The 17,957-nt window shown below is 42.5% G+C and overlaps 1 protein-coding gene across 7 annotated transcripts in view; it reads right to left on the bottom strand.

Moving 5' to 3' along the window:
• Positions 1–17,957, bottom strand: part of SLC7A6 (solute carrier family 7 member 6) — a 35,709-nt gene that overhangs the window by 15,899 nt on the left and 1,853 nt on the right. For 4 of the 7 annotated variants that reach the window (XR_004281355.1, XM_032325210.1, XM_032325209.1 and 1 more), the window contains exons 2-3: positions 17,294–17,421; positions 8,123–8,675 (exon numbers count right to left, since the gene is read on the bottom strand). Coding sequence is in view for 6 of the 7 variants with exons in the window: in XM_032325210.1 (XP_032181101.1) it covers positions 8,123–8,639 (517 nt within the window). In the remaining variant the exon portion in view is untranslated. Of the gene's footprint in view, positions 1–8,122; positions 8,676–15,879; positions 15,931–17,293; positions 17,422–17,957 lie in introns of all 7 variants that reach the window. The other 3 variants (XM_032325211.1, XM_032325214.1, XM_032325212.1) reach the window with 3 other exon arrangements.

Genomic DNA, 17,957 nt, shown 5'->3' with positions numbered 1-17,957 from the left:
TCATACAAATAAGACCTCAGGAAGTCTCTTTGAAGGGCGGAGCATGCCTTTCTTTGTCCTTCCTGTCAGCCACAGTGCAGACTTGACAGCTAGAGCTTGAGTAGTCACCTTGGACCACCAGCTAGAAGTCACGTGCTGAGGATGGCAGAGCAGTAAGGCAGAAGGAAGAAACCAGGCTCCCTGAAAAATTATGAAGTCACCCTACCAGCCCCATACTGTCTACCTTTAATATGTGAGAGAAACAAACTTCAACATATTTGAGCCATGCTGCTTTCGGTTTTCAGGTGTTTGAAACCCAAAATAATCCTGGATAATATACGCACCCTAAGACCAAACTGTGCCTCTCATATTCTCTTTCTGATGAGGAGATCACTTGGCAATTCACAGCTATAGTGACAGTTATGCTGACAGTCAAGGCTCCCTTTTCCCACAGCAACAGGGAGGAAGAAACCCTTCCAATTCCTCCCACAAACAAGCTGGGTGTTACTAAGGGGAACTTAAGGACAGAGGAATGCAATCCTTAACAACAATAGCAACAAGGTGGAAGAAGAAAAAAAGCTGGGGAGAGACCATCTACAAGTATATTAGGAGAAAAATGTTCTACAACCGTCCAAACCGTTTTTTGTTTTTGTTTTTGTTTTTGTTTTTTACAATTCAATTCCATTTTATTTTCTACTTTTATGTAAATACTACATTAGATGTAAAAGGTCTTTAAAAGATTGTTTTAAAGTCCAACTACCTACTTCTAAGTTTTCCTTTAAAAAAAAATCCATAGTAGTACTGATAAATAGAGATCAAGTAAATGAAAACGGTGCAGAACAGAGATTTCATTATTTAAGTCCAGTGAAGTCTGAAAACTTTTCAAAACACCTATATAACCCCTCCAACACCTGGCTGGCAGAACTCTAATTCTGTTTGAAAAAGTGCTTTTTTAAAAATGATGTCTTTGAAACATGCATAAGTGTGTATGGGACAGAAATAATCCATATCTGAATATCTTCATAAAGTAGTTCTTTAAATTTGCAAAGCTAGTCCAGGAGAGGTAAATCCTTCCGAATGGAAATCCTGGAATCTGGAGCTCCCTCTTGGGATACCACATGAGTATGTCAGATATATGCCTCTTTAAGAATCCTCCATGTTGAGGGCGCCTGGGTGGCTCAGTGGGTTAAGCCGCTGCCTTCGGCTCAGGTCATGATCTCAGGGTCCTGGGATCGAGTCCCGCATCGGGCTCTCTGCTCAGCAGGGAGCCTGCTTCCTCCTCTCTCTCTCTGCCTGCCTCTCTGCCTACTTGTAATCTCTCTCTGTCAAATAAATAAATAAAATCTTAAAAAAAAAAAAAAAAAAAAAGAATCCTCCATGTTGGGCGCCTGGGTGGCTCAGTGGGTTAAGCCGCTGCCTTCGGCTCAGGTCATGATCTCAGGGTCCTGGGATCGAGTCCCGCATCGGGCTCTCTGCTCAGCAGGGAGCCTGCTTCCTCCTCTCTCTCTCTGCCTGCCTCTCTGCCTACTTGTAATCTCTCTATTTCAAAAAAATAAATAAAATATTAAAAAAAAAAAAAAAAAAAAAAAAAGAATCCTCCATGTTGGGCGCCTGGGTGGCTCAGTGGGTTAAGCCGCTGCCTTCGGCTCAGGTCATGATCTCAGGGTCCTGGGATCGAGTCCCGCATCGGGCTCTCTGCTCAGCAGGGAGCCTGCTTCCCTCTCTCTCTCTCTCTCTCTGCCTGCCTCTCCATCTACTTGTGATTTCTCTCTGTCAAATAAATAAATAAAAAATCTTTAAAAAAAAAAAAAAAAAAAAAAGAATCCTCCATGTTTTTAATTAAACAAATATACACATTTAGTCTTATTATCAAACCATTCGAGCTCTGTACAAGGGTAGACTCCAGGGTCTTTGAGACTATGGTAAAAAAGACCCAGTCCTTCTGAGTCATGTCACCTTCAGAACACGAGAGCTGTCTAACCAGAGCAACAACTGACCAAAGTAGGGAAGCATACCTTTCCCTCTCAGAACCCTGCCCAGGCCTGAGTCCAAGACAGCAAGAGACAACAGAAAGCTGTTCAGGCATTACACAGTGTTTCTTCACTCCAGTCTCCCCTTGAGAAGTCTCCCTCCTCTGTCTCCTCCTGTTCCTGCTCCTCTCCACTGCCAGCCTTCCCAAACAAACCCTGGGGGTTGAGGGAAGTGGCATCTCAGCAGTAAGCAAGGCTCTGCTTTGATGCCAGTGTCAGTGCTGAGTGACTTCTATGTTGAAATCTTCACAGCAAATATTCTCGAATGACGTGTGTGAGCCTACACAACAGGCAGAATCCCACAAAGACAAATGGACTAAGAAAAACTGCCCTTCCACAATCAAATCAAGTGCTGTTGGGCACCTGAATTACCAATAATACTGCTGGTCACCTGGTCAGAGAAGGGACCTATGGACCTCAAGAACTGCCATTTTCCCCTACTGCTCCGTAAGTAAGAGTCTCTAAGCACACTCAGTCCAGTCGGCAGCCTGAGGCCCCACCCACCACAGAAGATTCCAAGCTCCCAGAACACATATGAATGGAACGTACTGTTAGGATAGAGTTTCTCAACTTCAGCACTGTTGACATTTGGGGAGAGTAAGTCTTAGCTGTGAGAGGCTGTCCTGTACTTTATGAGATGCTCAATAGTATCGCTGGCTTCTACCCACTAAGATGCCAGTAGCACCCCTTCCAAGGAGGTGTGACAACCAAAAATGTCTGCAGACCTTGCCAAATGTTTCGGGGAGGGGGGCAAACTCACCTCTGGTTGAAAACCACTGTTCTAGGATAATGAAGAGCTAAGATACCCTGAAATTCAAAAAAGTTGCTAAGATCTGTCTGCCAGTATAACCTGGGAATAGGGTCAGGGGGCTGCTGGAAAGCCAGGATGTGAAAGAGAGATGCCTTCAAGGGCCAAGAAGGTAATGCAACTGAGCAAAGGCAAGAATGTCTGGGTATAGGAGCGCCTGGGTGGCTCAGTCAGTTAAGCGTCTGCCTTCAGCTCATGTCACTGGGGTCCTGGATCAAGGCCCGCGCTGGCTCAGCGGGGAACATGCTTCTCCCTCTGTCCGCCACTCCCCCTGCTTGTGTACTCTCTCTCTCTGACAAATAAATAAATAAAATCTTAAAAAATATATATTGTCTGGGTATAAAACAAGAGGGAGTGGAGGGCTGTAGTAGACTGAAGAGTGTGTGCTCCTTTGAAGAGACCAACCAGGAGCACCTGGGTGGCTCAGCTGGCTCAGCATCTACCTTTGGCTCTGCTTGGGTCATGATCTTGGTGTTCTGGGATCAGGCCCAGTCAGGCTCCCTGCTTCTCCTTCTCCCTCTCCTCCTCCCCCTCACCATGCTCTCTTTCTCTCTCTGTCAAATAAATAAAATCTTAAAAACTTTTTAAAAAAATAAATAAAGGGAGGAACCATGACACAAAGGCAGCTAATTTTGTCAGGAAGGAATCTGGGCCCAAGGTTGCCAGAACTTTTGATTTTTCAACAGAAAAGTCCTGGTTTTCAAACGTTGGCAAGTAATTCAAAATTGCTTACAACACTAGGACAAACAAATATATCTGTGGGTCAAGTTTGGCCCATAGGCCACCAGCTTGCAGCTCTGACCTGCAGTTGTTATATGAAGAACGTCTGGGCCCTTCCTTCTAGAATTAAACTTTGATTATCTAGCTTGCATGGCTATAATTTCCATAGACAGTCTTCCAAAAAACAATCTGGACTCTTCTTAATTTCAAGACTAACTCAATTTCCTATCTTACCGAAATTTCTCAGTGGATTCAGCGCAGATTTTGTGGTTTTTACCCCTAATTATGACCTAACTGGTTTCTTCCAATTTTGTCTCTTAAGACCACTGCTACCCCTGCCCAAAGAGACTTCCTTCAACACATGATGCATCAGCCCGATTCTTCACCCTAACTTACAAGAAGAAAAACAAGCTGAACCCTAAAGTCTTGTCAGTTAGGACAGGACATGTTTTTTGTTGTTGCTGTTTTGCATTTAAAGATTTTATTTGTTTCTTTGACAGAGAGAGATCACAAGTAGGCAGAGAGAGGTGGGGAAGCAGCCTCTCTGCTGAGCAGAGAGCCTGATGCGGGGCTAGATCCCAGGACCCTGAGATCAGGACCTGAGCTGAAGGCAGAGGCTTAACCCACTGAGCCACCCAGGTGCCCCAGGACAGGACATGGTTTTATGATTTAAGCCCATATCTGACAAGTTCCTACCGGCAGGCATGCATTATGGAAAAGCCTGGGCTTCTGGGATAGGGGCTTGAAGGAATTCTGATGGTGAGTAATCTGGATAAAAGTACACTTGAATGAAAGGAGTTACAGATACACCATGACTGCACTTCTAAGAGGTGAGGTCTCCCCTCCAATCAAAAGAACAGTTCTAGCCAAAAAAAAAAAAAAAAAAAAAAAAAGCAGTTCCTGGTATGGGAATGGGCTTTGTAAGGACAAAAGAACAAATACAATAGAAAAAATCATAAAGGAAAAAAGATTTCCCAAATAAAAATCTTCTGTACATGAAAATTATACATAGAGATGTCCTTTGACTTCGTTATCTTTGGAATTCACCCTAAGGCCATCACGAGAGCAACTGCACAGGCACTCTTAAGTGCTTAGGTAAAAGCACACCCTCACTAAACCTTCTAGAAGAAAACTGGATAGCACATGAAGAATCTTAAAACAATTTATTTCTTCAGACACAGGTATTTCTCCTGTATAATTAATTCTATCCTACAGAAAAAAGGTGCAGAAACTCTGAATCTTTATATACAAAGACTCCCACAGTAATATTGTTTATAATAATACAGAGCATTTATTCTATGCCAGACACAGAGAAGTACTGTATATGTATTGATTCATTTATTCCTCATGACAATCCTTTTAGTAAGTACAAGTGATATTTCCACTTTCAAGTGAGAAGACCAAGGCAACAGTTTAATTCCTTCAAGGTAAACAGCTGGAAAAACAGCTGGTAAAGCTAGAATCAGTCCTGGTCTGGCATGGGAGCCCATGATCTTAACCACTATACCACACTGCCAGGAAACTACTTCTGTGTCCCTAAACCATGTTTTCTAAGAATATTTGATGAAAGGGATTAAATATTAAAATTTTTAAAGTATTATACAAACCAGAGAGAGTATGATCTCAAGAGTACTTTTTTTTTAAAAAATGAGATAAGGGGCACTGGGTGGCTCAGTCGTTAAGCATTTGCCTTAGACTTGGGTCATGATCCTAGGGTCCTGGGATGGAGTTCTGCATCAGGCTTCCTGCTCAGCAGGAAACTTGCTTCTCCTTCCCATTCCCCCTGCTTGTGTTCCCTCTCTTGCTGTGTCTCTGTCAAATAAATAAATAAGGGACGCCTGGGTGGCTCAGTGGGTTGGGCCCCTGCCTTCAGCTCGGGTCATGATCCAAAGGTCCTAGGATCGAGCCCTGCATCAGGCTCTCTGCTTCCCCCTCTTTCTCTGCCTGCCTCTCTGCCTACTTGTGATCTCTCTGTTAAATAAATAAAAATCTTTAAAAAAAAATAAATAACATCTTTATAAAAAAATGGATAAAAAATGAGATAAGCACAGAAAAAAAACATTAGAAGGTATTTCACACAATTAGTAGCAATAGTTCTCTGGGAGTTAAAATTATGGGTGGAGATGCCTGGGTGGCTCAATTGGTTAAGCATCTGCCTTCAGCTCAGGTCATGATCCCAGCATCTTGGGACTGAGTCCCACATGGAGCTCCTTGCTCAGTGGGGAGCCTGCTTCTCCCTCTGCCTACTGTTCCCGCTGCTTGTGCTCTCTCTCTGACAAATAAATAAATAAAAATCTTTTTAAAAAAATAATAAAATAGGGACGCCTGGGTGGCTCAGTTGGTTGGACGACTGCCTTCGGCTCAGGTCATGATCCTGGAGTCCTGGGATCGAGTCCTGCATCGGGCTCCCAGCTCCATGGGGAGTCTGCTTCTCTCTCTGACCTTCTCCTCGTTCATGCTCTCTCTCACTGTCTCTCTCTCAAGTAAATAAATAAAATCTTTAAAAAAAAATAATAATAATAATAAAAAAAATTAATTATGGGTGATTTTTCTTTTCTCCATTTTTTTGCGTTTTCAAAGTGCCTAAAATGTCTATGTATTACCTTCAAATAATAGTAATAATAATAAAAAGATACTAGTTTAAAAAATGTTTCTTTGAAGAACATTCCAAAAAACATGATGTACTAAACTTAAAAAGCAGAATATAAGGTTATATGCAAAGTATGACGCCAGTTCTATAAAAGAATGAAATGGAGAAATGATTTAATTATTAAGGGTGTTCACCTTTTGGTGGTACATTATGGGTGATTTGAGGATAAGTTCATCTCCCTAATGAACACATTTCATAATCAGAAAATTCTTCTTTTTTTAGAAAACTCAGTCAGGCCAGAGTTCCCATGGCCAGACCCTAACACACATACAGCTGAGTACCCACCTTCCCCTGTCCTGGGGCTACATGTTGAGGGGTTCCCTCTAACATTTGTCTTTTTTTTTTTTTTTTTTTTTTTTTATCAGAGAGAGAGAGGGGGAGAGAGCAAGCACAGGCAGACAGAATGGCAGGCAGAGGCAGGGGGAGAAGCAGGCTCCCTGCTGAGCAAGGAGCCCGATGTGGGACTCGATCCCAGGATGCTGGGATCGTGACCCGAGCCGAAGGCAGCTGCCTAACCAACTGAGCCACCCAGGCGTCCCTAACATTTGTCTTTAACAAATTCCTTAAAGTCAGGAACCACAGTGTACCACACAATCCTTTTTTGCTAACTCCAAGGCACTCTCAGTCTATTTTTAACACTGTGGATAAACTACATATACTGCCAAAGCTTTTGCAAGCAGAGATATGGAAAGAACAGAGTATAATTAAGTGCCCCTGGCAGCACAGAGCTAAGGAACACAGGGAATTCTGCGCCACTTCTCAGCTAAAACACTAGCCCTACGAGACTGGGTAAATTCATAGCAATCTTCTCTCCTTTTCAGCAATTTCACACAGAATCCCTCCTGACCACTTCATGAGAGAAAAAGGAAAATAAAGAGGGATCAACTGGGATCTCCTGGGTTCTGACCTCAGAAACCCAAATATAGGGCACCTGGGTAGGTCAGCTGGTTAAGTGTCTGTCTTTGGTTCAGGTCACAATCCTGGGGTTCCTGGATTGAGTCCCACATCGGGCTTCCTGCTCAGCAGAGAGTCGGTTTCTCTCTCTAGGCTTCCCCCTGTTCATGAGCTCCCTCCTTCTCTCTCTCCCTGTCTCTCTTGCACCCTCTTCCAAATAAATAAATAAAATCTTTTTTAAAAAAGAAAACTCAAACGCCAGTGAGAAAAAGCCATTTTGGTGTGGTGCCTGCTGCTTAGAATGGGCTGCAAAGAGTGGCAGTGGCAGGAAACAGTGGTCCTGTAGGCTGAGGGTAACACCTTGGGACCCCAACAGTCTAGAGAAGTCTCTTTCCTCAGACTCTAAACTGGTTTAAACTGGGAAGTAAAGTAACTTATTTTTGAGAAGCAGGATAAAGTCCTCAGCACTGATAGATTTTTCTGGGTTAAGTTACAACTAGTGATGTTAACTCCAATCAAAACATCTGATAAGACAAAAGTAAGACATGCACCAACCTGTCGCATAGACTGTGGAACAGAACTCTGGAAGAGTCAAGACAGAAGGAATGTGAGGCACCAAGAGTCACAAAAAGACTCAAACTTCTCTCATCCCTAACCTTTACCCTTACTTATCTCTCAGGGTTAAATGACTTTGGTGAGATTACTTCTTCAAAAGGTAAGATACAGGGCGCCTGGGTGGCTCAGTCAGTTAAGCATCTGGGTCACGATCCCAGGGTCCTGCGACTGAGTCCCACATTGGCCCCCTGCTCAGCAGGGAATCTGCCTCTCCCTCTTCCTGTCCCTCTCCCTCCATGCTCCTGCCCAGTTTCTCTCTCTTAAATAAATAAAATCTTTAAAAAGAAAAAAAGAGACAAAAGATAAGATGCCTCTCTTCCCCCTCCTCCCAAAAGCAAAATACGGTGTTCGAGTATCAGGTACCACTACCATTATCAAAGGAACCCACACCCTCAAACATACTCCCCCACTAAACCCCAGACTTACATATGCAAGCAGCAGCAAGGAGACGACAGGCCAGGTACGGGGGATCACAGGTAGGGAACGAGGGCTGGATGATGTAGTTGGCGAAGGTGATGGCAATGATGGCCTGACTGGTGGGCTCAACAATTAGCAAGGAGGCCCACAGGCGGATGAAGGCAATGAAGCCCCCAAAGGCCTCTAGAATATAAGCATAGCTGGCCCCAGACTTCGTGATGGTGGTCCCCAGCTCTGCATAGCAAAGGGCACCAACAACAGAGAAAAGCCCACCAATGGCCCATACGACCAATGACAACCCATAGGAGGCAGTGTATACCAGCACGCCCTTGGGTGAGACAAAGATTCCTGAGCCGATCATGTTGCCCACCACCAAGCTGACCCCATTCAACAGCGAGATCTCCTTTTTTAGCTGCATAGTTTCTGCAGTCTGTTGAGGCTTCATGTTGACATCTTCCCTGGGCTGGCTGGCCTCTGGAATAAGATGGTAGGCTGGTGGGGGGCTCTCCAGTTCCCTGGCTTCCATGGCAAATGTTTCCTTCACACCCGTGTTTACTGTGGCCTGGCAAAGAATACCAAAGAATATAAGCATGTTAGTTAAGGGCAGAAGCTGGTGAGTCTCTGGTTTAGTCTGGCAAAGCCAACCTCTTATATACGAACAGCATGCCTTACCCACAGACTTAAATATAATGAGGTTGTTTCCGTTTCCACCACAGGACACAGAGAAATAAATGGAGGTAGGCAGATAAATAGTGCTCCCAAGAGATAACTGTAAGAGCTCAGCTGATGGCAACTTCCAACAATAGAGAGTTGGAAGTTGGCTTAACACAGAGGGTAGGCTGGCATTGGGTTTATCCATAGCATGGATTCTCCCTGAGGTGTACTTTTGGTCTGACTGTCCCATTTTATTTATTTATCTTTAGGTTTTATTTATTTATTTGACAGAGATCACAAGTAGGCAGAGAGATAGGTAGAGGGAGGGGGGAAGCAGGCCCCCCGACGAGCAGAGAGCCCGATAGGGCACTTGATCACAGGACCCTGAGATTATGACCTGAGCCAAAGGCAGAGGCTTAATCCTCTGAGCCGCCCAGGCGGCCAATGGTCTTACCATTTTAAAACCTACAAACCTGTAAAGACCAGACTCTCACTACCAGGTTCACAGCCCTAGTCAGCCTGATAGATCTCTCACTGCCCATACCCACTCACCTCCCCCAAACATAAACAGGAACTTCTGCAGTATCCAGCAACATGTGGACAAGTCTGTAACTACTCTGAGGCCGGCAAAGAACACCAGCAGGTGGCAAGAAAGGCTAGGAAGATGCTAAGACCAGAGCCGATGCAAAGACTAGAACAAACAAAGGACCTTCATGAAAATACACACCTGTGTGTTGCTGTGTCTACAACATCAATCATATTTCCTACATTGCTGCTTGTCCATTCAACACATCTCTTTTTCCAAAGTGCCCAGAAAAGAGAGAGAATATAATTAAGACCCAATGGAGAAAGAACATCCAGAGGGCACCCTAACATGGGGCTTGACTGCTATAAATTTCTTTGTTTTCCTCCTTAGCATGCCCCTCACTACAATCTGGGGTTGCAAAGAGATTCTCCCAGAACAGGACCCAGAAACTGTGACACCCAGTCAGAGCTATGTGGCTTCTCTTATCCACAGACCTGGCATTAGAAGGCATCCCATAGGGAGATGGCACATACCCCTACTTTTGGTTTAGAGTTGAGCCAGTCCAGAAACCTCAAAGAAGTTAGATTCCACAACAACTTATATATGAAGAACCCAGAATCTGTCAGAGGAAAACACACACCTTCCCGAATCTGCACTCAGCATGAACTTCTCCTGCTCCCAATCCCTGTGCCCCAGTAATCAGGAAGTCAGATCACCTACTTACTCCCACTTCATCTTCTGGATAAAGGATTCCTGTAAGCCATACTATTCCCACCCAAGAATCAGTCTTTTAAGGTCACAGAGATAACTTCAGAGATAGGAATCAGATCAGTACATCATCTTCCCAGAAGCCTCTCATCTGCTCAATAAAGATAGAAGTGCCAGAAACTTAGCTCACGGAGCTCAGAGTGAGGGAATAGCCACTCAAGAGTAAGCAGTTCTCAGGGAAAAGTTCAGTCTCCACAGCTCTATCCAAAACTCCTGCCTTACCTGTCCCGGTCCCCTGCCAGGGTCTGCACTGGAGATAAGTGAAAACACTCCTCTGGGGGCACTAGCAAGCCTTCCCTCACTCCCAGCCTACCTCTGCTTAGATAAGACCTGGCTTTAAGGCACACCACTCTTCCTTTTGCTCTTGGCACCAAGCCATGCAGATTTTCCTTTGCAGGCACAAGCATGTGGGTACATACTTGTTTTCACGTGTCCGTCAGATGAGCCAAAGCAACCATGAAAACAAACTTGGAAATAGCAGAGGAGACTATATTCTCACATGAGTCAGGTGCAGACCTAGATTGCCTTTTTCCACCCAACTCAACAGAGAGGCGAGCAGAGAAACCTGGCCCCAGAGACTACTTCAGGTTCCCCCCTATTGAGTCAGACCCTAGCTAAATGGGGAGAGGAGGCTGGGGCTCCCACATATTCTTTTTGGATCTCTGATACCGGAGTATGGGTTTTCTACACATCAAACAATTTGGCAACACCAGACAATTTAACTCAATCCTGATGATGAGGGAGCAGAAGGCAAGCTGAGGACAAAGCACAAGCTGACACCCCACAACCCCCATCCCTAAGGTGGGATATATGTGACATTCCTCAGCACTCCTGACTGTCCTGAAGCTAAGGGAAGGAAAAACAAATGGTTAATTTATAGAGATTATAGTTCTGCAGGACAGGAGTTGACAAATGTCTTAGTGATTTACAAGAAAAAAACATTCTTATCAATAACCTAACTTCCAGAAAGAAATGTAGATAAAATTAAGTGTCCTTATGACTTGAGGCAGGCAGAGTATAATGTTCACCCAGGGCAGCTCTTTCTGCCCAAGGACCCTGTCCCCCTGCATTAATAAAACCAGCATTTTGCACCAAAGATGTCTCAAGAATTCTTTCTTGGCTGCTGGCTCCAGACCCCACCCCACCAAACCTCACCTATATTCCAAAACTGCATCACTGACACTATTGACCTAGAGCTCCCTCCGGTTAAGGGCTCAGTCCCACAAAACTGCCCCCTTTTCAGATGCCAAATACAAGCACAGGTTGTTATCAGGGCTTCCAACTGACTGGCTATAAACTGGAGGGTCCCACTACCCCATCCTTGGGTTCAATTAATTTGCTAGAATGGCCCACAGAACTCAAGAAAACAGTTTACTCACTAGATTACCAGTTTATTATAAAAGGATATTACTCAGGAACAGCCAGATGGAAAAGATGCATAGGGCAAGGCATAAGGGAAGGGGAGTGGAGTACCATACAATCTCTGGACAAGTTACTCACCCAGCACCTCCACCTGCTCACCAACCCGAAAGCTCTCCAAACTCTGTCCTTTTTGGGTTTTTATGGAGGCTTCATTACAAAGGCATGACTAATTAAAATCATTGGCCATTAGTGACAGATTCAATCTCTAGCCCCTCTCTCCCTTCCCCCTTCTCCTTGCACTGAAAGCTTGAACCACTTAATCACACAGTTGGTTCCTCTAGCAACTAGCCCCCATCCTCAGAAGATCTGGATGCTTTCCAAAAATCACCTCATTAACAAAAACTGAGAGGCAGGTTGAAAGGGGCTTGTTATATAAATAACAAAAGACATCCATTTCACTTTCATTGCCCTGGAGCTATTTCAGGAATTGAGAGCAAAAGCAAATATAACAGAAAATGCCCCTATGGCTCTTATATAGGAAATTACAGGAACTGTGTCTAGAAACAGTGGATGAAGACCAAATACTTATTAATTCATAATATCACAGGGAAGGAGAGAAATTCATCTCACAGGAAAATAAAATTAGTATAAAATGGAATTGCCTTGGCTTCTAACTATCCATGTAGGATACAGAAAGCTGGGAAAAGCATCATTCCAACTCCAATGACAAGAAAAAAACAAATAATCTACAAAACCATAATTTTTCTTGACGCCATCAGAGAACTGAGGTTACAGGACAACCTACTGGACTGAAATTTAAGGAAAAACAGGCACCTTCCTGTAGAGATGCAAGCTCCGGTTCACCTGTGGCACATGGAGAATGATGCGACCAACATGTAGGCAAATAAGAAGACCTCAGGTACAATTTAATGAATTACTAAAGGTCTTGTGTGGGTTAGCAAGAGCATAGACAGTCAGAGGTTTTTCTCCACAGACCTCAGAGGATTGGATGTTCATAAAAAATACTAGACAGTTCAGCTTGGGTCATGATCTCAGGGTCCTGGGATCAAGCCCCAGATGGAGCTCTGTGCTCTGCTTCTGCCTGCCTCTCTGCTTACTTGTGATCTCTCTCTCTGTCAAATAAATAAATAAAATATTTTTAAAAAAAAAAATACTAGGTAGGAGACCAGAGACTGCTTCTCAGTAGTGCTAGCCTAGAGAAGAAAAGCAATCAGTACTATGGGAAAAATGCAAAGGTCTTTTCTAAAGAATAAAAATTTACACCCTTGGGGAAAGGGTGGCAAACTCTGTCCTTTCCAAGGCAGCTGGGGCAGAGTAAAAGAAAAATAAAACAACCCTTAAGCCTGGAGGAAAGAGGAAATTCTGACCCGGACCATCAGAAATGTTCTACCTCTGAGGCCAGAGGAAGATCACTAGAAAGATCTTCACCCCTCTTCCCCCCAGACCCAGAAAAACAGGGCCTGCCTAACACTGAGGCTGAACCAAGACAACAAGAGAATCCCTGCTCCCCACCAACAGGTAAGCAAGCATCCAGCAACAAAAGAAAGACCTAAAGTTGAGGGTAAAGCATAAACATTGAGGAAAAGCCCTCCCTCCAGCAAACCCATCCTAAACCTAGGAATTTGAAGCTCCCATGTGCATCTAAGGTAACCATAACAACAAAACCCAAATCCAACTCATCTCCTAACCGACTGGAACTCCCACTCTAATAGCCTACAAAAGAAGAGATGTACCCAGAATAAGTACTTGCCTCACTCTCTACTGTTTTAAGTCCTATATCTAGCAATCAGTAACAAATTACAAGCAACACAACAAAAGGCAAGAGAAACAACCTACTATCAAGAAGCAAAGTAATCAGGGGCACCTGGGTATTTAAAAAAAAAAATACTTTTTGGAAAAAAAAATTTGGGGGGTGGCTATTTTTATTTGCTTTAGAATATAATCGCCTGCCTCAAGTAAAAATAGTAGCAATGAATTGTGGATTTATAGCATACATAAAAGTAAAATATAGGTGGGGAGCCTGGGTGGCTCAGTTGGTTGAGTATCTGCCTTCTGCTTTGGGTTAGGGTCATCATCCCAGGGTTCTGGGATTGACCTGGATCTGGTCCCTGCTCAGTGGGGAGGCTGCTTCTCCCTCTTCCTCTGCTCCTCTGCCGCTCACACTCTCCTCTCTGTCTTGTTTCCTCTCTCAGATAAATAAATAAAATCATTTTTTAAAAATCACAGCATAGAAAATACAGTCAATAATATTGTAATGCAGTGTATGGTGACAGATGGTAACTAGACTTCTCATGGTGAGCATGTATGGAATTGTGGAATCACTATGTTGTACATCTGAAACTAATATAACATTGCGCATCAAATATACTCAAATAATAAAAAAATTTTAAGAAGGCAGAAAAAAAGAACACAAGAAACAAATAGAAAACAGAAAACAACTAGCAAGATGGAAGATTTTAATCCAGCCATCCCAATAATAACATGAAATGGAAATGATCGAAACATACGAATTAAGAGACAGCACTGACAGTTACATTAAAATGCAAAACCCAACATGTAGTCTACGAGAAACCAGCTTTAAATATAAAGACACTGGAGGGCGGCTGGGTGGCTCAGTAGGTTATAGGTATAAAAAGATAGGTAAAGCTATGGTGAATGCTGTGAAGTGTATAAACCTGGTGATTCACATACCTGTACCCCGGGGGATAAAAATATATTATATGTTTATAAAAAATAAAAAATTATTAAAAAAAAGATAGGTTAAAGGTTAGAGGTAAAAAGATAGGAAAAGATAGGAAAAAATAAACCATGCAAACACTGATTGAAAGTTGGAGTAGCTATTATTAACATTAGACTAAAAATAAACTTCAGAATTAGAAATATTGCTAGGGGCGATTCACAGACCTGTACCCTGGGGCTAATAATACATCATATGTTAATAAAAAAAATAAATTAAAAAAAGGTAATATTGTTAGGGATAAAAAAGGACATTACATAATGATGAAGAGGTTAATTCACCAAGAAAACAATTCCAAATGTGTATTCTTCCAACAACATAGCTTCAAAATACATAAAATACATAAAGCAATATCATAGATCTGAAAAGAGAAATACACAAATCCACAATTACATTTAGACTTCAAAGCACCTCTCTCAGCCAAAATAGAATACGTAGACATAAAATCAGCAAGATCTAGGGCCACCTGGCTGGCTCAGTCAGTAGAACATGAGACTCTTAATCTCAGACTCATGAGTTCAATCAAGCTCCATGTAGAGTGTGAGGAAAAAAAAAATCAGCAAGATCTAAAAGACCTGAAAATGGAATGTCCCAACATAACTCTTGTCTAAGTAATTATGTGAATTCTGAGTGGGAAAGAAAAAAAAAAAAAAACTGGCAACTGCAATAGGTTTACCTCCACGCAGGAGAGCAGGACAGGATGGGGTGGGAGACAACCTTCTAAGCAGAAAAAACACTGCTTTGGGTCCCCAAGTTTCACAACAGAATAACAGCCCTATCTCTCAGCTGGTAGCAGAGCACTATTAGGAACACTCCCCCAGGTGCTGCCTGAGGCCTTTAAGACCAATTCTAAGCTTCTTAGCAGGGCCTTATCACAGTGTCCCCCCACCCCCACCCCTGACCCCAAAGTCCCACCCAAGGTCCTGTCCCAATGAATTACTTGCAGTTTCCAGAACCTGGAGTAGTCCAGGGTTTCCAAAGTCCAACAGACAGACACATCTGTGTTCATACTGAGCTCTCTGCTTCTAACACTCTTCTCCTACCTTTCCCCCAAAAGCCTAGCTGCCATCTTTCTCCATATATCTCCTTGTCCCCATAAAATTTTTAGTACATACTTCTGCTTAGCAGCCCCCTCATTTTGTCACATTTACGTAGCTTCAATCTCCCAACTAGTTTGTGAGTTCCTGATCTACTTTAACAGCACCCAGTACAAGGCCTAGCACAGGCTCAGTACTCAGTCCATGATCACTAAATAAAATATACCAAGGACAGAATAGCTGAAAGAAAAAATACACAACACACCCTCCTGAAAGTCTAACACCTTGAGCTACTTACTTGCCAGAACAATAAGCAAAAAAAGCCTTAAGTAAAGAGAAGTGATCAAACTTCAGTCTGAGACAGTGGTTCCCATCATTTTGTCAAAGTAGTTGTTCTTTAAATAACAGATGATGGGGAAAAAATTTTAACAAGCAACTATGACCACAATAACGGTTTTGAATTCATTTGCATTTAATTAGTCACCACTCTATCCACAGCAGTCCATACCTGTGTGAGATGCATAGTTTATCCTATCCCCACAGAACAGATTTGCAAACCTTCTGCAACAATGGGCTGAAAATCAAGGAGCTCCTAACTAAGCCACTATCTCCAACTCAGTAGCCTGGTATTTGGGGAAAAGAGTATGCAACAAAATCTTACCAGATCATCTTCTCTGAACTGGCTATCTTCCTGCCTTCAATTTTTATCCAACTGATAAGAGAAATCGGTATGTGAAGATCACACACAGTATGAGATTTTCAGTCTCTCTTTCTCTAAAATCACTATTGAAGACAATTTCCATTAAATCATTCAGTGTACCCGCTAAGTTTCTGTCTTGAAAAACTAGCATTAAACCCAGCCTGTAAGGACACAATGCAGCTTTCTAGTAGGTTTTCATCCTGTTTTACAGGCTCCTGCACCAGATAACAAAGGAATTCATAAGACTACTAACATTTCCTCATGAAAATTTAACCATGAAACTACCACATGCAATTTTCAGGGGGGAAAAGAAAGAAGAATCTTTCGAAGTTCAGTTACAAAGAATACTTTAAAAGCTGGATTTAAAAACTCTTTTATAGGGGCACTCAGGTGGCACAGTTGGTTAAATGTCTGACTCCTGGTTTTGGCTCAGGTTATGATCTCAGGGTGATGGGACTGAGCCTCACACTGGGCTCTGTGCTCAACACAGAGTCTGCTTAAGACTTTCTTTCCCTCTGCCCCTCCTTCCATGCCCATGCTCTCTTTCTCTCTCAAAATAAATAAATAAATCTTTATTTATTTAAAGATTTCATTTATTTATTTGTCAGAGAGAGAGTGCCTGAGCACAAGCAGAGGGAGCAGCAGGCAGAGGAAGAAGCAGGCTCCCCACCTAGCAGGGAGCCTCACATGGGACTCAACCCAGAACCCTGGGATCATGACCCAAGCCAAAGGCGGAGACCTAACTGAGCCACCCAGGCATCCCAAATAAATAAATCTTCAGAAAAAAAAAACAAAACTCTTTTATAATTGATGACTATGGGGGAAAATATTGTTGAGAAAAATACTAAAATCTCTACTGTGAAAACGTAGATTCTTTATTTTCTAAACTTTTCTGAGATTTATATATTCCCTCAATTAACAGGTGTTAATTTTTTAATGCTTAACTCTCCTTCTCTCTCTCTTTCTATATATATATATATAGTACACTTATCAAATGAAAAAGTTATGTAACTCTAAATTTATCTCTTTACCTAAGATACCAGGAAACTCAATATCAAATTCAGCAATCAATCACAGTGAATAAATACCCTCACTTTCAGCAGTATGTGATATCTAGTCTTTTCCACTGACTCTGGTTTTCAATTTCTTTTTAAGGACCTCACTGAAGTATCTTTAATTATAAACCACCACAAGTGCTCTTTAGAAAATGATAAAATTTAATATACAATTTTATATAATATAGTGTTACATAACTGTTAATTATACGTGAGCCACTCTCATTAATAGCATCCTATTCATATGGTGCACAAATAACTGAAACTTCACAAATCGCAAAGATCCAAGATCTAATAGAGAACAGAGCAATAATATTCACCTGTGAGGAAATAAGCAAACATCACACTTTCATAAGCTGCCTCATCATAAATGGTCAGGTACTGAGAAGAAAATGGAAGTCTCCACAGCAAGGCCTAATTCCATTTGTCTGTCTTGGCCATTTAACCTCTGTAACAAAGAGTAAGAGGCAGCTTATCAAAAAAATGAATCTAGTAAGCAGCAGGATGATTTTTCCCTTTGTAAAATTAAAGTTTTACATGCCTGGCAGGGGCAGCACTCAATTACTGAGAAGTTCCATCACACCCACAGTGGACTGTAACTGAAGCGACCAGCCCACACGTGTCAGAGAACTAGCCCGGTCATCTCAAATCATTCATTTCTAGACGGCTGCTGCTCCCTAAGTCCCAGGTCTTGTAAGCCCTGTTTTGGGTCACTTTTGTAGAAATGTATCCACATCCTGGAGACTATAGCAGGAAATACACAGGACAGAGGTCAGGAAATTTCCTGTACCAAGAAGGGCCAAGGAGATCAGTCACATAACTGGTATTTACTTTTAGTCTGCAATAAAAATACACTCATCACCAGACAGGGAAGAAGGAAGAAAGGGAAAAAAAATCGTGTTTGTGGCTTTCTGCTTATTTGTTAGGGCTGGGAAATCAAATATAAGAACTTGAATGGCAGGCTGAGAACAAAGTTGGGAAGCA

The sequence above is a fragment of the Mustela erminea genome, chromosome 19, assembly GCF_009829155.1.
Source record: "Mustela erminea isolate mMusErm1 chromosome 19, mMusErm1.Pri, whole genome shotgun sequence".
NCBI lineage: Eukaryota > Metazoa > Chordata > Mammalia > Carnivora > Mustelidae > Mustela > Mustela erminea.
This window is presented reverse-complemented; position numbering and strand designations above follow the sequence as displayed.